At 43.0% G+C, this 19978-nt stretch overlaps 1 protein-coding gene across 1 annotated transcript in view; it reads left to right on the forward strand.

Moving 5' to 3' along the window:
- PKHD1 (PKHD1 ciliary IPT domain containing fibrocystin/polyductin) overlaps positions 1-19978 on the forward strand; it is a 267040-nt gene that overhangs the window by 83311 nt on the left and 163751 nt on the right. Inside the window, exons 37-38 of the mRNA XM_030037971.2 lie at positions 7001-7151; positions 19686-19898. Of these exons, the coding sequence (XP_029893831.1) occupies positions 7001-7151; positions 19686-19898 (364 nt within the window). The remainder of the gene's footprint in view (positions 1-7000; positions 7152-19685; positions 19899-19978) is intronic.

A 19978-nucleotide genomic window follows, 5' to 3' on the forward strand; every position in this document is an offset into this window, starting at 1 on the left:
AAATAACATGCATTTGCATCCCTTTCAAGTATGTGTAGGAGGGAGGAGCCTGCACCAATTTGTCTGTTTTAATTATAGATGTTCTACCCACCTTCCTAATTGCTCCTTCATTAAGAAGTAGCTTGTTGTTTCTTTTTTCCCTAGGAGCTAAAAATAATCAACTTTTGTTTGTTTCTGTAAATATTTTTTTTTTTGCCCTTGAGGAGATAATTATTTCTATTGTTGCATGAAGATGGTGGCCAATACAGGAGGAATAATTAGAGCAGATGGCTGAAAATACTTCCCTTGTAAAAGACATCTAGTAATAAAATACCTCTCCTCCTCTTTTGTCTCCCCCAAATATACGTTTTTCTTTCCTTCAGGTGGATGGGGGTTGGGTGAGGGGTGTAAATCTTTTCCTGATGTATTAAACTGAGGAGCTGTCAAGGGTTCACAGCCTGGAAAGTGAGCTCCCTGTATCCATCACTGAAATTAAAGTGTTTTCAAATGTGGCATGGAGTCCTGGGTCTACAGCATGAGGAAATATACGCTGTACTCCATCACTTAAAATGTTAACCTTGTCTCTCCGTGGTGACTGAGGACAGGAACACTTGCTCTCCGTACTTGCTGTTTAAATGGCAATCTGTCAGCACCGAGGAAAAGGCTACCTCGTGGGTGTCAATCTTTGCCGCGTCTGCAGCATTCGAAACCTTTGCTTGTCCGCGGCTGGGCGCGCCGGGAAGGGTGCACCTTCCTCCTGCTAGAGACCGTCAGAAGCAACTGGGAGGGTTTCTTGCATGTGCAAGCAGGTTGCTGTTGTGCAGGAGCAGCACTGTGCCCCGTGTTGTACTGGATGTGTCTGGGGGAAAGGATAAAGCTGGCTGCTGGAGGTGGAGCTGGTGGGAAAACCCGCCTGAGTTCAGATTTCTCTCCGTGGCCGTGTCGCAGGTAACCCTCAGCTGAAACCCACAGCCCGAAGAAGAGAGAGTGTTGAACACAGCAGCAAGCAGCAGCGCCTGTGGTTAATTACACTGCTGGTTCTTGGTTTGGTTTTAAACTTTTTGTCTTTTTCTGATCAGAGGATGAGGGCTCTTGTCTTTGTGTCTGTAACGGTTGTTGGCAATCCTCTTTTTCGGCACTCTAAAAAGTCCCACCTAACCAAACAAATTGTAAGGTTACCACAAAGTGAGATCAAACAATTTATAGTGTGTCTAAACAGGAGTTTCTCAACCCTCTTAAGCCCAAACCTTGCATTTTTGGGGAAGAGGGAGTTAAAAATCACCAGATAAACTTGTGCTGTGTTGGCAGAATGATTATTATTTACAAAAATTTAGACCAAACATTGAAGGAGTGGTCACTTACAATCCTTTCCCATTGTGACTTGTTTGTCAGCCTGTGTGGGAATGCAAGTATATCACTGTTATTTATTAATTCGTTGCAGTTGCTGCTGCTGTTTCTGAGCCCTGGTAGTCACAGGCACAAGCTGAGAAACTGGTACCAAGAGATCGTGTCCCCAAAGGCTGACATAAAGGCAAGCCTGGGCTGGCTGACAACAGCAGCAGCTAGAACCATAAAATGGAAAGAAATCTGCCTGAAAATGGACAAAGGAGGTGCAGCAGGGAGGAAGGGGATAATGTGCTGAATTACAAGGAGCTTGTGCATCATTTATTGTGTGCTATTAAAACATCATTTTATCTTTACATCATTCTTTCATCGTTTTGGAGCGCTAATGGGGGAAGGAGTTGATATCCCTCAAAATTAACCCGTGTTACACATAAGCTATGGGTTTGGTACATAAGGTGTGGGCTCGGAATCAGTTGTGCATGACCCACACCAAGTGGGAGTCAGAGGTGGGACGATATTGTAGGACTCCGCTCATGGAATTTTCATGTCAGGTCCCCTCCCTGGTCCTCATGCTCTTTGGTACCCCAGGAGGAACGACTGGCTCCTTAGGGATTCCCAGACACCCACCTGGGGTTTCTGCCTGTACTTTGCAGGTTTGGTTCCCTACTGAGTTAGTGTCATCTGCTGTACTGGATTCAAAATGTGAAATGTTGCCAGGGTGGGTTTCCTATGGATGTCTGATGTGAGGGCACACTCTGCAGAAGTTTGGGTGACCATTTTAAGTGTTCAGTTCATGCTGTACCTGCATCCTCGGGGAAAACACCAGAAGAGTCTCTTGCCTCAATCTGGCTATTGATTTTCGGGAACCTTGCAGGAATACAGCATCTTTGTGGCCTCAATCCTCCTGTTAAGCTTAGTTGAAAAGTTGGCCATGTTCAAGTGTCAGCACTGACAGTGACACAGATGGATGCAGAGATGTTATGGTCTCACAAGCTCCGTTTCCCCCGAATCATCTCTCCAACTATCTGGTAGACGCTGAAGCCAGAGTGTGGAACTACCACCTCACTGCAGCAGCTGCAGCCAGCCACCTCCAGCTTCACCATTCAGGGCTTGGTTTATGCCAACTCCTCTTTCCCCCATCCTCACTTTCAAGCTCCCTGACATTTGTCGTGCCCTGTGCTGAAGCTGGAAAAAGCACCGGAGGAAAATAGCCACTGCCAGCCGCTGATGCGCGGTTTTCCTTGGCTCTGCGGGTTCCTCCCGGTTCATTCAACAAGCACGCACGGGATGGGCGCTCAGCCATGACCCTGGCTCTTGCAGCTGCTGCTGCTCTTCAGTCTTACTGAGAAGGGTTTAAATTAAACACCATAGGTCAAATGCTTGGTGCCAAGCAGGGGAAAAAACGGAAAAGGAAAGTTTTGCTTCTATGAAAAAACAGTGAGGGGGATGTTCTTATCCTGCTCAGCTGCAGGCAGTGGGAAAGGAGCTGGAGTCTTTGCATGATGCAGATGTTTAGGACACAGCTATACAGCCCTTTGAGAGATAAGACAGCTGTCTCACTGTTTTTTCTTCGGGGTCTCAAGAGAGTTGGTCCAGCCCAGTGGTCGTAAGAGCATGCTCAGCCTGCAAGGCAGCAAAGTCCCCCATGCCAGCCTTAGCATGCAGAGACAGTGGTATTTGGTGTCTGTAGGGTCAGCGCGGGCTACAACCCGTCCCCTTTTGATAACGGGGCAGCTAGACAAGACAGGCATGATAACAGAGGAGGTTCCCGAAGATCATATGGAGGGAAACTAGCAGGGCCAGATGAGAGCATGGATTTCTAGAGCTGTGAGTTTACCACCCACCCTGCTTGACGAGGGATGTGCAGTTAGGTTATGTGTGTGTTAGTCCGTGTTATTTTACCATGGGCTGCTTAATAGGAACTGGGCATAGCCACCACCATTCAGCAAAGGAACTTAAGTCCATTACAGCTGGAGATTGCACTGTGCTTTTCTTCTGGAAAACAAGGAAAGCATAATCCTATAGGATTCACAAGGTCCAGGCAAACTGTACTTGTGATTCAGGGCAGTGGACCATTTCACTAGCCTTGCACTAGACCACACCTTCTTCTTTCAAAGATCTTAAGGAGGTGCTCTTTCACGTTAGGGAAGTGCGTAGGACTGCAAGAGAAGGATCACCAAATAAAATCTTCTGCTATCTCATTTCCCCCCCATCAGTTCAATGTCTTTCCTCAATTCCTACAGAACTGCCTTCCCTCTAACCCACCCGTACATTCTTCCGTGCTGTGGTAATTTAAAGTACTTTCCTTGAGCAAACCACCTTTTCTCTCTTCAGACAGATTCTTTGAATTTCTTCTCTCCATGATAATGCAAGGATGGTGCAAGTGATTATAAGCAGCTCTTGGTCCCGTGTTATTAGCTGATGTTCATCTCTCTTATTAAAAAAAAATAAAAAGAAAAAAGAATACAAATCAGAAATCACTTGAAAGACATGCATGCAGGTGGTGCACATGGCAGCAGACTAAGCCAGGCATCTTCTCACTGGAAACCTTTAGGTACGGACTGGGTGGAACAATAGCGATTTTTATGACCTTGGCCAACTCATTTTCTGCCTCTGTGTAATCATTCTTGGGTAGTGAACTTTCTTCTGAGCAATAAAATCTGCCCATCTGTGTTTAAGTTGATGGTGCAGGAACTGCCTCTTACTGTGGATGCATGTATCATCTAAATAACAGAGTGCTTGTTTTCAGCATATTTGTATCTTTTCTGAATTACATTCTTTGGATGGTTTCCCAGATGGTTTCAACCATTTCTTGTGCCTTATTACACGGGCATGTATGAGCTACTAGCTTTTATGCCAGAGGGTATTGGTAGAACTGAATGGGTATGGAGTCTTAATGGGTATGGAGACTTCTAAGAGGTGGCAGCAGAAACCTAGCAAGAGTAGCTTAAACACTGATGTTATACAAAAAGAACCTTAAATGAAGAACTAGGGTGTTTTCTAGTTAGAAAGGGGAACGATCTTAAATAAAAGAGAAGTCAAATTCAGAAGCGGAGTTTACTCTTCTGTCATGGTTTAACCCCAGCCGGTAACTAAGCACCACGCAGCCGCTTGCTCACTCCCCCACCCCCAGTGGGATGGGGGAGAGAGTCGGGGGAAAAAAAAGTAAAACTCATGGGTTGAGATAAAGACAGTTTAACAGGTCAGAAAAGGAAGGTAAAATAGTACTACTACAAATAGAATATACAAAACGAGTGATGCAGTACAACAGTACAATTGCTTACCAGACACTGCGCGATGCCTAGCCAATCCCCAAGCCACAGTGCCCCTCAGCCAACTCGCCCCAGTTTATATACTGGGCATGATGTCACACGGTATGGAATACCCCTTTGGCCAGTTTGGGTCAGCTGTCCTGGCTGTGTCCTCTCCCAGTTTCTTGTGCACTCCCAGCCTCTGCTGGCAGGGCAGTATGAGAAGCTGAAAAATCCTTGACTTAGTATAAACACTGCCTAGCAACAACTAAATCATCAGTGTGTTATAACATTCTTCTCATCCTAAATCCAAAACACAGCACTATACCAGCTACTAAGAAGAAAATTAACTTTATTCCAGCCAAAACCAGTACGTCTTCTTAATTCTTGCAAGACTTCTATCAACAGCTTACTAAGTTTTTGGTGCTAGCAAGAACAACAACCTGGTATATTCCTTACACCCTTGCTTTGCCATTAGAGTTAACTGGAGACTTCTAAGTGGCTTCAGAGGGTTAGAGTGACGTCAGAGTGACTTTAAGCCATTTAACAAACCTTCTCAACAAAATGTTCTGATGGATCCCACAATTTCACAACTGCATCATGCAGTTTTTTGCTGGCAGCATTGGTTGAGTTTGTGCCAGACAGGAATTTATGGAATTTGTAATTTTGTGCTACAGTTGGCTTGAAAAGCCATGTGTCTGTGAAATGTGTGCCTTTCCATGAGCTGTACCTTCCTCTGTCCCCTGCTCTGAGATAAAAACAAGTTTAATTAGCTCCTTTTTCGGTGGATCTATTGTATACCCTTATATATTGTATATTGTATATAATCTGCTTCAAAGCACTATCAGTGAAGAGTAATTTACAACCTCTCTGGAAAGACAGTAGATAAAGACATCTATCCTTTCAGCTGGAATTTTGTCCTAAATCTCTGAAATATATAAATATATGTTTGCAAGTAATGAAGATGAAACTTGTCCTATTACATTTAGCAACCATGGAGAAATTGTACTCTCTGTAACAGTTGTGTACAGATGTGAAGGCTTATCTGTACTTCTGTAATGATGAAGTTGTTCACTCCCTCTGACGCCAGAGATTTAGCTCCCCAGATGTTTTCACTGTGTGTGTGTTAATGCAGTCCCAGGCTTCAGTCTAAATTGAACTAAGTAATTCCCTTCATAGGGAAATCGTAGAATGGGTCAGAGGGTAGAAAATATCAGCATCCATACCCTACAGACAGGATGGACATAAACCAGTTGTATCATTTAGCCTGGGAACCAACACCCATTCCCTGGTGGTAATAATTAGGACAGTAGTCACCATATAATAGTTATCTGACTGCTCTAGGTGCTATGGGAAATGTTGTATAAAACATCAGGCACATAAAGCTAAAACTGACAATAGCACAGTCGAAAGAATAACTATCATAACACCACCAGTATTGATTCACCTAAACTGCAGCTCCAGAGCAAAACCTTTAATGCACATGGTGTGCTCTGATTGAAAATGGAGTAACTGTATTTTGCTTTTGTACTGAGGTTATTGTTTCCACTGCTGTTTCTGATTAGCACAACCCAGTAAGGACCACAAATATTTCCATGTCTGGTTCTGCCCCCGCCCCCCACCTCAGATCAGTTGGGGCTGTTCTTGCTAGTTCACATGTGAGTCCAAAAGAATATGTTACGAATGCCTATGTCCACACTTGTGCACACATGTCCACGCAAAAATCTGCACACATTCCTCAAGGAATAGGTCAAACCTTCACTGCAAAATGCGTGCTTAAAGTTTAGAGGTGAGGAGGAACCACGACTCGAAACAGGCAGGCATCATTTTGCCATTGCTCATCATGAGTCAGTCTGTTTGCTGTTTTCAAGTTAATCGGTGCTTTATTTGGAACTGATGTGCAAGCCATCAAAGGAGAGGCAATAAGAATACTGGATAAGCTGAGAAAGCTAAAAAGGTATTTGAAAGGAGGAATGGTGCTCTCAATGCAGATGGGTGGCAGGAGAGCTTTTGAAAAAGCCTGTAAAGCAAAATATTGCCCATCTAGTGTGATGTTTTAATTCCAAACTCTTCAGGCTATTTTAATGACATTGCCAGGAATTAACGTGCAGTTCTGCTTGTCGGGAGGCAGAGAGAGACACACACCAGGAAACCTGCAGACTTTCCGCAGCCAGACCTGCAGCAAGCCCCTCGTTACCCAAACCAGAACGAGACAAGGGGCAACCCCCAAATTGCGACAGGCGTTTCCGCAGGCCGAGAACGTCTCCAACCCCAACGTCCCTCCATCCCTTCGCTCTACGCGGGGTCCCGCCGGGAAGGTAGCTGGCATGGCATTGGCATCTCCTCCGCCGTGCTCTTGGCAAGCTGGCTTCCTCAAGGGTGGGAAGGGGTGAGCTTTGAACTTCTTTGGGTCTTTTTCTTTCCAGCTTGCCCTCCAGTTTTGTGGCCGGTGGGACGAGGACTCCAGCTGGCCTGCTGGCCACCAGCCGCGAGATGGCGATAACGTCACGATAGAAGAAGGCCGGACCCTGCTGCTGGGGACCACCACCACCAACCTCAACCTGCTGCATCTCAAAGGTCTGCAGAAGGGGGGTTCGGTGCTCTTGGTCCTCCAGGGCTGGGGTTTTTCATGGCCGTGATCTCCCCTTCCCTTGGCCAGCTCCTGCATCGAAGGAGACACCTGGTCAGGCAGGCTGAGTCTGCTCTCGGTAGATACAACAGGGCGGTGATGGGGGACGGGGGAAGCATTTAATTATTATGTATGCAGAAGGCATCGTTTATGCTGTTTGAGGCATAATGACAATATGAGTAGGAAGGCTTTTTTTTTGTTTTGTTTTTCTTTCCCCCAGCTACTGAAAGCGCTACTGTCCTGAGTGGCGTTCAGTGATAATGGCAGCGCTGATAACAATAATCAACTCTGTTTTGTTTGGCATCTTTGAGGCAAGCGTGTTGCAAAAGCCTTTACAAAATTAATGATGTTACAGAATTACGGGCCACAGCTACCAAATGTAATAAATAATCCAAGATCCTAGAGCACGGCTGGTGGAGAATAAATAACCGAGCACAATTATGGGGGGAAACACTGGGTTTGCAGGGTTCACGTACCCTGGGGTGGATTCAGCACAAGTGTCTGGAGGTGTATCTCTGTGGGTGTCAAAGTAAGAATTAAAATTACTTGTAATTCAGTGCCAGAAATATTCCTCCCTGGAAATTAGGTCCTGGTTGTGAAAACTGTTGTGCATATGCTTGGTATTAAGTGGATGAGTTGTTCTGGTGAAATTGCTTGCTCAAAGTTAAGCTTATGTGTAAGCCTCTGCTGAAATGGAGCTCAAAAAATGGAAGGAGGAGTTTTTATATGTTTAAGGACCTGGACCTTCTTTGCTGGTAAAAATTATTTTATATTAAAAGGATGTTAAAGGTACTAATTTTTGATTGAGATGATGATGAAAAACATGTATTTGACAATTATACTTCAATCTAACTTTGCACGATCTTTCTATAAAGAAAAAACTTTGCAAGTTTATCCCTATTGTGAGAACATTTCCAAGAAAGATCGAACTTGCTTAGCCTAGGTTCAGAGATTTTCAAGAATTGTTACACCAGGCATCATTCTTGTTTTAAAAAAAAAAAATCAAGTAAGAATTTGAGATTTAAAAAATGTGAAACGTTTTAGTACAATTTTCTTCCCCAGTGAAAATACTAAATCTATGTGATGCAAGATTCTTCTTAACCTCACTGTGATTATGACATACAGTAGAGGAGAAAGGTCAGAGCCCCAGATTTCTGAGACTTTTGGCTGCAAATCTCGATGAGGATTTTGGGGCTCAGTCTCTGACTTTGTGAAGAATTGGGGCACAACACTGCAGCAGAAACCCTTTGAACTTTGGGCCTACTCAAAGGCACATTTGATCTATGAGTCAGCACTCATGAAGCAAACGGAGGTCTGATTGAATTTAATGAAGTCTGGAGCAGTATCTTTATGGCTTTGGCTCATCTGACATTCAAATCATTTCTCCCCTTTATCATATTTTCCAAGAAGCTTGGTTTGTAATGTAGATTCAGTTAGGAAAGCAGCATTAAAATCTTCTAGATGCTATTATTTTCTGCATTGCTACATGCCAAACATAAGGACCAAACATTTTAGAAGCAGGAACCTACACAGTAATTGATTATCTGAGCTTCATCTTTGCTGAAGTCTCCTTGTTGCATCCACCCCCACTCTTGCTAATTGTTTAGCCTTGGTTAGATTTGGAGTCAAGACATGCTGAGACCTACTCTGATATGAGACTGAGATTTATCTTTTCTAACCTTACCTTTCTTTAAGTTGTTCAGCTCAGGGGGATTGTTTAGGCTCCCGTATTGATAGAGAGAAACGCACACCACCAAAAACTTGTTCATCTTAGGTATTATAGATACCTATCTTAAGATGAATCACAGTTGGGTGATCCCCCTAGAGTAGCAACTACTGAGTCTGGGAGAATGTCAAATAATTGACAACTTTCCCCAGCTGCAAGATGGGCATGACAATAAGCCCCTAACCTGTAGGTGGGTGTAGATATGTGCTTCGATCGAGGCAACCCATTCCTATTCTAGCTGGAGAGTTTTTCTTAGTCGGAGCTGCAGAATGGGATTAAATTGTAGTTCTGCTCCCTTTGGCTTTCATGACTCAGCATCAGGCTGTCTGTACACTCACAAGCTGAAAATCTAACAGACTTTACAGATGAAAAAAAGCTGTAATGCTACTGAGTCCACTCCTATGCAAAGACACTGCCCATTTTCTGGTGCTGTATCCAGCAAACCCAGCACATGTTTACAGGCCTATTTCCTGAAATTCCTCTTTTTCAGGACATCATGAGGATTTTGAACACTGTCCCTGCGTTGTCTCATTATGATTTCAACACTGTATAAATTGTTTAAAGAGTATTATAACAAGGATGTCAGCTTCGTGTGCAGCCTTCAAGTGACCCTGCTTTGGCTGTATTAACATATAGCCAAATACATGGTGGTTCTGGTAGCGACCTGACTGTCTGGGCCAAAGATCTGGAGGCCAAAGCAATAGAGAAATAGGATTAGGCAGCTGGGTCGCACTCACTGCCATGGGGGCTCAGCAGTTTCTACCTCCTCCTCAACAAGAGGAGCATGAACACGTGGTTAACGGCAGTGGAAAGTTTAATAGCCAGACTGTGAAACTGCTCAGACAGTACTGATTGGGGAAGAGATACAAGATAGACAGATTTTAGATAACTTTGTATATTCAGCAGATTGCAGTTATTTTTGTAATCCCAACATCACAAGTATGGAAATATTTATGATAACCCAGGACAGATGGAAATTTCCTTTGCGCAGAGCTTACACTGGAGTAACTCCTTTGTGTTTGATGGGTTGATACATCAGACATGTGCTATTGTCTTTGTCTGAATTTATAGTGCTCTAGGGAGGTCTGGAGACCAAACAAGCTCCCTGGTCTTTCAGGAGTACCTTGGGGATGAATTCTGGGGTGATGCTGCCAGTATACTCTGGTGGGGCTGAAGATCCCCTACTCTCCAGTTGCCTTTGCAATGGCAATTTTGAGATGGCCATCCTTGCAGGCATAAGGGAGAAGATTGCTTTGGCCTCTATTCTAGAAAAGCCTCAGTATCACTTGCCACAGCTCTTCCTGTCCCCTGTCGTTTGTGTCATTGCTGCATCTTAGCAGCCCTGCTGAAACCAGCATGCCAATTCCCTCTTCCAGGGTCAGACTCCAGGCTGAGGTTTTCAGAAAGGTCTGACCCACCTCAGCTGTGGTTTCTGCCTCTAAAAACAGTGCATTCAGTTTCCAAAATACCACAGCTGATCTGGGCTTTTTTCTTTTTTTTTTTTTTTTTCCCAAACCATGAGATCCCAGGAAAAAAATAGAGAATTGACAAGCCCCAAAGATACTCATGACATTGTCAATTATTGTCTGATCTTGAATGCACGTCACAAAAGCAATGGTTATCCACCAATATTCTGAATTTCTTGTAATCCACGCTCTGATCAGACTGTGCCTAGAATGGGTCCTGTGAGTAGATCTGGGGAGGACAGTATCCAGATATTGTATTTTGCTTGACTTTTTTCTAGGCTTTGATGCTATTAGCAAAGAGCATCAAATATTAACTGATACACCTGCATAAGTAGTTGTCAAATAACTAGTGCTTCAGTCACTGCTGATAAAGACTGGGTTTGAATTAGCTGAAAGAAGGAAAAAGCTTTTCCTTCTGTTTTCCTGTCTATGGCATCAACTAGTCCTTAAACCCATTTTAAAATCCCTTGTCAGTAGGCACGGTTGGAAACTGCTTGTGTTGCGGTGTTTTCTGTGCCGTTTTGCTCAACCCATTTGGGATGTGCATTGTGATACTTTTTGCAGGCAGTTTCTAGTTCATATTTTCTTTTTTTAATCAGGCAGAGACATTACAATTAAAATACCGTAAAAGCGATTCTGGCAGTATTGCAATAAGCATGTTTTTTAATTAAAGAAAGAACATGGGATGTACAAATAGTACCAGCTAATGGGAAATTTCATCCAATGTATTTTTTAATTGAGATTTAAAAGGAAGAAAAGTCAGCCCTATTTCTCCCTGTCGCTGTGTGATATTTTCCTACATTGTTACAGTGAGGTGTACCAAGTCTGCAATAATTACAGTCTCAGAGCCTTAAAGTCCTGGCTGTTTTCATGGAAAAATATGAAAGGCATCAGTTCTTTAATTTGTTAGTATATTTTTTTGCAGGAATTCAGTGTTATTCAGTAGAGTGCAACTCGCAGAGCTGGACATTCCTAAAGGAAGGGTTTTAAGGCCCCGAATCTGTAGCAATTTGATGGTTTTTTTTCAGTTCTTCCCCCAGCCATAAACCCTAGTTCATGTTTGGGTAGGGGCTGCAGGTTTCTCTTTCTCATCATGTTTTGGATGGGCTGACAGCATGTACGTTAGACTCCCAGGGCTCTTGCTTGCCAATGACATTGATTTTCCGCAACTTCAGTAGCTCTTGAGACTTCTCTGGGGCATCGCAGGATAAGCAGATCGGTGGAAGCTAATCCCGGCCGAGGAACTGCACACGCCTCCGGCAGAGACTGGGCTGAAACCCGAGGCATCACCGTCCCCTTCTTCCACTCGCTGGCATGGAAGGAGGGAACGTGCCCCTTCCAGGGAAGCAGATGCTGCCTCTAACCATGGGATGGAAAGATCTGCTGAGTCCTCCACCTGTCCTGGGCACTAATCAGGCCCTCATTACAGCAGCTTCATACCCTCAGTAGATCTAGCCTCACACACTTTTATGTGGTACAGAAATACAGTTGTTGCGACCTGTGCAGGCTGGGAACTGAGGTCCAGGTCTTCTTAAGGTTTTTAAATGCAAATAAATACCTTCAAAGGCATAATTCTGTATCATGAGCCCAGAGCTACAGAGGAAGCATACTGTGTAACAGGATTGCACATAGGTTTCTTAATTTTTGAAGTATCCCCTCTTCCTCTGATGGCTTGACAGACCGTGCATTACAATAGTTTTGCTGTAGGAACAGGCTGTTGTGAAGACCAAGGTCCTAGGTGCTAGACACAAGGAGATAAACCCTATCTGTAACATCTTTAAATTCAAATGGCAGAAATCGGCTTGAAATGAGATACCTTGCTGGAGGGGCATAGCAAATGGAAACACTCTGGTCTCATGGTCACCCAGGCAGGCTTTAGGTGAGCAGAAACATAATCCTGCTCCCTAAAACAATGCTCCTGTGCCTTCCCCTGTGCACCTCTCCCATGCTGAGGCTGAAGCACATAGTGCATGTCTGTCATGTGGGGACTTGAAATAATAGCCCAAGGACTTATTTTTTCATCACACCTCCGTGTGTGGTATTTACCCTGATGCCTTCACAAGGCTCACCTGGAAGGTTCCTTCATTAGATCCGAGATGAAGTGATACGTGCTGGAAGCCATCTAGGAGCGTCCACACCTCTTCCCCACCAGGTTAGCTCTACTCTTGCAAATGCATCAAAGGTGTTGCCAAGTATCTTGGAGGCTACCTAAGAGCTGAAGAAGTAGAAAGACTTCTCTGAGGGAGATATACCTATGGCAGCATCTTCTGGGCTGCCGATCTGAACTGCCTTTGCCTGTCTCCTGCACTCTAAGGGAAGAGCCCAAATGGCTTACAAGGGAGCACGTGCCATCTGAACAGATGGCTGTGAGCGCAGCAAGCCAGAAAACACAGGCTTGTCAGGCTTGGGAGACGATTTCTGTCTGAGAGTACTCAAGCAGCTGCCGGCTCCTCGCCCAGGGACAGATTAAGGCCTCCGTCCAACAAAACGTTGGAATACAAGCTTAACTTTTTAGCGTGTTAGTGATCTGGTGGAAGTACACAGGCATTTGAATTCACAGCTAGTTTGGGATCTGTACCTGTGTATTATGAACGTGGAGGAACATAGTCAGGGAGGTGGAGAATGAGTTTTGGACTCTTGGTTCAGGCAGCCTTTGGGATGGAGCCAAAATAACAAACTTCTTTCCTTTGCGCGTTGCTCGGCAGTGGTCCAGCCTGCAATCAACTTTCATGGCTCATCCGAATGTCTTGTGAGCACGTCAACAGACTGCAGGTGACAGGTCCATGAAATAATCGATTTTTCTTTTTTAAGGCTCATAAACTCTGTATTCTTCCTGTACACAGGAGGATCTTTGTGGTTTGGGGTTTTTTTTCCTGCTTGGAGGCCCCACCAGGCACACCCTTGGAACCGGAGAATGAGCAATAAGTGGGCTGCCAGCACACTGCAGCCTTGTTGTACAGGATCAGTTGTTTCAGCAAAGATAATCCAGCTCCGGCAGTTGCCTCCTGCTGTTTGCCACTCAGGGATGCTTGCCAGGAATATAACTTCTGAGCTTAAGCCTGTCTCATGGGGGATTCTGTGGCTTTGTCATGTGAAACACCAAGTGAGAGGAACCGGTAAGAGCAAGCTGAAGGCTGTGGGAATATTAGTTACACACAGCCATGGTGTGCCCGCAGCACAACCAGAGCAGATCTTCCCTGCACGGTGATGGGAAGGAGTAGTCCAGCTGAGGAGATGACCTTTCAAGCTGCAAATCCTCTTCCATGCAGAGGAGGTTTTCTGTTAGTTGAGGGGCACGACACAGTAGTGATATACAAGACAATTCTGTTGGCACTTTCCTAACACCTTCTATTATTGATTATAAAAAAAAGAATCTCTTGAGACTATCAGCACCTTTCTTGGAGTTTGCTTGTTTTAACGCTTCATTCAGCTTTACATAAAGAAGCAAAATTATATCTGGCGATAGTCACTTTTATCCTAGCTCCCTAATGAGCTGTTCATTAGAAAAAAAATCTTATATCGACAGTGAATGCAAAGTGTGGCCTCAAAAGATGGTAATAAAAAAGCCCTCCATTTAAAAGGTGCACTTTGGAATAGGGACTTTGTTTCCCACTGCGTTCAGGAAATCTCTAGAGCGCTCTAAATCACAACCTAAATGAGAAATATCAGTATCTCTTTTATGCATTATGAGAACATCTATGTTAGAAGGATTTTTTTAAAAAATGAGGCTTTTGAGAAGGGATATAAGCTGCTATGTCTGAAAGCGTGAATATTCATGACAGAGGCAAGGAGAAACTTCCCACAGCAGTTCTCACAATCCTCTACTCTATCGTTATTTGTTCTTTTTTTCAGAAGTGCCTCATGCAGCTTCTTTCCATAATAAATGTTCTGGATACCTGGGCTGTGGCATTGCATGAGTCAGCCCAGGACACCTGACAAAGTGAAGTGTTAATACATTATTTTTCCAATTCCTTTCCTTTGAGTGTGCCCTCCACCATTTCCCAAGGATTTCAGAAGATAAATCTTCAGAAGATAAATTTCCACAAAAGCAATTCTGCCAATGGCATGATGGTGCTGTAGTTATTCACACAGCAGATTACAACCCCCACCTTATTATCAAGTTTTTTTTCCTTAATATTCCTTTTTTTTTTTTCATTATTTGGTCTGGCTGTTTCTCCCCTCCTGTGGGACAGATGGAGATTTTTCTCTCTTTCTTTTCCTCTGGTTTTTTTTTGTGGGTTTTTTTGGGTTTTTTTTTTGTTTGTTTGTTTGTTTTGTTTTTTTGGTTTTTTTTTTTTTTTTTTTTTTTGGTAAAGACAGATAAAGAAAGATTTCTTTTCTGGGCAGAGAGGTGGAGGCTAATTGCTGGGTTAATTGAGAAGAATGGTGCTTCTGATGTTCTCACAAAGTATCAAATAGCCTCAACATATTTCTTCCCCCTCTCCCTCACTCCACCTAAAGAGACCCATTGAATTTGCACAGTACTGTACAGAAGTGATTATGGGTTTAATTGTATTTATTTTGCTTGGTGGGGAGGCCAACATAACAGTAGTTGATTGATTTTTATAAAAATCACCCTCAAGGTCATATGTAGGACTTTGCTTTCCTGTGCAGCCATAACAAACAATTTGAGGGTCACAGTCAAAGGTTCTGTTGAGCAATATTCTTGCTTTCTGCTTTCAGAGAAGAGGTCAAGTGCAATAAAAGAAGGAAGCATAACTTTTATTTTCTTTCAAAAAAAGGGGAAGACAATCTTGTAAAGCAGCAGCTGTATATTTATTCTGTCTCAATGAAAAACATAGAGATACAGAGAGCTGATGGTTAGAAGGACAATATGCAATTTTTTTGGCATAAGTATTTGTAAGTTTGGCTAGAGTTTGTTTTACACTCAGGTTTGGTAAATAGTTAAATGAATCCCTGGTAATGCTTTCTTTTCTTTTCTTTTCTGTGATGCTGCTCTTCTTTTATCTTTAGCAGTAGAACTTTTCTTTTTACACATTCTTTTCTCCCGAAGACTGAGTGCCTTTTGGCTTTGTTCTGGGAGGAGTTCAGAAGCTTTGCAAATAACCAGGGGACAACGGCATTATGGTGTGACCATGAATGTAGCTGATATATCTGTTTCCTATGATCACACGTTGGCTCTGACTGCTGCTTCTAAGGGAAAGCCAAAGAGTCACGTACAGAAAATGCTTTCTGATGAACTTGATCTTGCAAATCTTTGCACCATTGCCAAGTGTGCTTGGGTTGCCATTGCACCTAGGGACAGAGAAACCCAATAGTCAGGCAACAATCCTCACCTTGAAGTCCAATTATTATTATCCCTTCACAAGCAAATTTTCATCCAGGGCAGGGAAACCTTGCTTCTATGTAGGATTTCCCCCAAAAAGGGTCAAACCTGCAGGCCAGGTGTTGCACAGTTAGTGCGTGCATGCCTGCTGCTACTGAAACTTGTTGGGACTATTGCTTGCATTTGCACGCAGTGCAGAGCAGTTACCAGCATCCAAGCTTATCAGACACCCAGAAATCCACAAAAGCTAAGGAAAAATCTTTGAATCAACAAAGGTAAAAATCATTCAAGACAACTGACATGCAGTTAGCCTATTACTGAAGAATAGGAGATTTTAAAAAGAAGAAAGGAAACAAAAGGGAGATAGAGGACCGGTCATAGGTAAGGAGGCAGACAGTGATTTTTAGGAGCTGTATGAGGGTGAGCTACTCCTGACTTGCCAAAGCCACCTTGTTCAGAAAAGCGCACAGGAGACAGTGCAGAACCGGCGTTAACACCCATCCCAAAAGCATTAACTCTTGCTGGTCAAGCTGCTCCTGTTTTTGCAGGAAGAGGGACTCCATGTAAAGTGCAAGCTGTCTTCTTCTCAATCCCTCCTAGTTTTCCAGAGAGGCAGGTTTCTGTAGTACTGGTAGCAAAGCACGGCTCCGTTATGTGCTCTGTTGTGTCTCAGCCCTGCTCATGAATGGAGGAGGAATGAACATGCGCTACTGTTTTACAGCAGACCCTCTGGGAGCAGGGCAGAAAGAGACAAATCCCAGACCCTTATGGGAAACAGGCGTCTTCCCACGGCTGCCTCGAGGTGCATTGGCATGGCTGCAAAAAGAAAAGCACTCAGGAATCTTACATTCCCCCATCCCTGTCATCCATGGGAGGGGATAGAAGGGTTTGTGCAAGGAATTTAATATTTTTAACCTGTCTTGTAGACAGCTTGAAAAATTTGGATGGACAAAATGGGGCTGAAACTTGGGAAAACTTTCTGAGACATTGAGGCAGAACTATGATTTTGCAATCAAAAGACAGGACAACTCGCTACCAGCCTTCCTGGTTCAGTGGTACAGCATGGCAGCAATTAGAATACTCATTAAAAATTGTGTGAAGAGAAGTGGAAACAGAAATGACTATATTTCAGTGGGAACAGAGCATAGGAAGTCAATAAAGACCTTGGGGAAGGTGTCTTTTTTTTATGTTAGGAATAAAATAAATCGCAGTGATTTATAGTTCCATTTCTAGATTGCGGTGATAAAATTATTAATACCGGTGCTATAAGGCAAATGTATTTAATAAATATTTCTGTTCTCAGTATGGGAATGAACAGGATGGCAAATTATATCACAAGAGGAAGATGGACCAGCAGTCCATTTATTACTGAAGAACATTAATATAATGAAGATGTTGAATAAGGAATACACATTCTTAAATCTTAAATCTTAAACAGGTCCAGTCTGATTCAAGAGCTTTAAAACTACTGGTACAGGCATTCTATGGCCCACAAATATTAATTTCAGAGTACATGGGAAATTACAGAGGGCTGTAGGAGCACTGCTTTATGAATTAGAGACAATTCCTTGCAGGGAAAGTCTTAAAAATCTCATCAACCAGTCTGAATGAGGGCTGAGATTTGATTTTACCTGTAAGTACTTTCACAGAAAATGCTGTTTTCTACAGCTCTCTGCAGTGCAATGCAGGAGGATACAAAGTGACCCACTGTCTGAAAGCTCATCCTTGACAAGTTGTGATTGGAAATAAAGCAGAAATTGTGAACAGTAACAGAAATTAGCTGTTGGAAAAGATGATCATAGAAAATGGTAGAATGATGTCCCCAAGTCACTTAATTGATTGCCTGCCTTTCCGGAGGGTATGCAGCAGTCAAACACAGACGACTTGACTTCCTCCAGTTTTTCAGTAGCATGATGTGCACAGACCATTAGGCGATATCATCTAATGGTCCCTTCAGTCTGCAAATGAATACTGTTTCAAGTATTATCCTAATTTCAGCATAGCACATTTTGTATTAGGAACATTTCATTTTTCTAGAAGTCTCAGATGTATCTCAGAATAACAGTCAGATATCTTCTGTTGTTTTGCATGAAATAAGCTGAAATGTGTGCTGGTTTATCACAGTGTGTTCAGTATAATTTGTAAAAACACTACATAGCAAGCTTAACAGAAATACATTTGTATATAGAAAAGTATGTCTAGGGAAAGAGGCAGTTTACACATAGGGGAGTTGGTGTTTGTGGGAGCAATCCCATGGTTCCCAGTGGTTACAAGCAAGAAAATGAGATTTCTCTTTCATCCTTTAAGCATATTCTGTAAAAACTTATGTGGAACCTACTGAAATCTGGAAAGAAAATATTTAATGGGTAGTCCTTATTCAAATACTAGCTTTGTTATAAGCCTAAGAAATTAGAACTAAGACTAAGTTATAAGACTTTGTTACAAGGCTGAGAAATCAATGAAACAATGAAAGCCCCTCAATGCAAGAATAAGTAAGGAGAGCAGGATAAGCAGAATGTGCTCAGCAGGAGTGGATACAACTAGGTGGCAAAGACACACGAGTGCTATGTATCATCTCCCTTATCACTGAGAGCAGCAGGACCTGATCAAAGACGAACAATGATCAAGGTAGCTTTTAATCTGATTTTTATATTAAAACTTCTTCCCTCCTTTTTCATCTCAATACTGAAATGAAAGCAGAGGTCTGATCTCCCTTATCCTTCTTGCTAACAATTGGTAGTATCTTGTGGGGAAAGAAAGCCAACTATTTGGTAGGTATAGAGGTCACCATTAAAAACTGCTAACACTGGTAGAAAGCTGGCCATGGTATGAGATGGCACAGTTATTAGCTACTTCACCTAAAGGAAAATGTTGGGAGAGTGATAGGCCCCTTGTAAAGAGGTCTGAGGTTGCCAGGCTTTGAGGTATCCCCTACTAGGTCCTGGGAAACATGGGCTGACCTAGGAAGACCATATTCCATGTGCAGAACGATTAGATTTCTGAGAGTCCACTCTGTCCAAATACATTGTAAAGATAGTGACAGCATGCTTCATAGGAGCGGAAATATGAAAGGAGATAAAAGAGTAAACCATCCTGAGATGACAGACTGGGATCGCCAGCTCACACAAGGCAAGAACAAAGGAGGCATTTGACAGAACTGAAGAGACTGAGTCAAACCCAAGAGATGGAAATGCCTCTTCAGGCACTGTGTACTTAGACCACAGAATTCATTGCTTCAAGAAGTCATTGAGACTAAATATTAGAAAGAATCGAAGGATCAGATCTATATTACTGACAAATCTTATACAGTTATACTAATAGATGGTAAAAGGAAAATGTTGGCAAGGACATGAAACCTTATGCTTTGAGGCGAAGCTAACCTCTAATTAGGGATTAAAATGAGGCTTTCATGAGATGGGGAGATCATCTCACATCTAGCTAACAGGGAGAAGTTTCTTATACTGTGTTTGGAAGCATCTGGTTTTGAACAGCAGCCGGAAGAGTATGCAGGATTAAATCAACCACTGATCTAAACAAGTTCCCAGTCCTTATGTTCCAAAGTGATTTTCCTCTCCCCTCTCCCTGTCACAAGTAGTTTGTAGTCTGAAAAGTAACATACAAATTAAGTAGCAATATCCCTTTTTAACATTTAGAGAGTGAGTAAGTTAAAACTGGGATTTTCCAAACACAGCTCCCTTGCACTGGGATTGGAGAGATTTAGATGTCTGCCCGGGCTGAATGCCCTTGCTCAAGTCTAGAAAGGCAGCCTGTGGTAGAATTGGAAAATGGACTGAATTAATCAGGCCTGGAAAGAGCTGATAAATCCATAGGGAGAAGTATAGGACAAGGTGGAAATTTTGCAGGATGCAATAACATTTTACCTTTAATCTTGTAATTTTATTGCAAAACCATTTGTTTACCCAACTCTTACAGTTCCTTTGACTGTGAGATAATGACTGGCTGTTAGATCTATGGTTGCATTTTGCTATTCTGTTGTCTTCAGGTGGCAAACTGTTGTTCACTGGTCCAGGACCTGTAGAACTGCATGCTCATTACATTCTGATATCTGATGGAGGAGAGCTCCAGGTGGGATCCCCTGAGGCCCCTTTCCGTCATAAAGCACACATCTATCTCTACGGAAGCCTCCATTCTCCACCGTTACATCCATATGGGGTCAAGTTCCTGGCAGTGAGGAATGGGACCCTTTCCATTCGCGGTGAGTACATTTTTTCTTCTCTCCAAAAGCAAAGCACAAATGAATAAAAGAAAACAAAACAAAGGAAAAAAAGGTTTTGG

The sequence above is a fragment of the Aquila chrysaetos genome, chromosome 15, assembly GCF_900496995.4.
Source record: "Aquila chrysaetos chrysaetos chromosome 15, bAquChr1.4, whole genome shotgun sequence".
Classification (NCBI taxonomy): Eukaryota; Metazoa; Chordata; class Aves; order Accipitriformes; family Accipitridae; genus Aquila; species Aquila chrysaetos.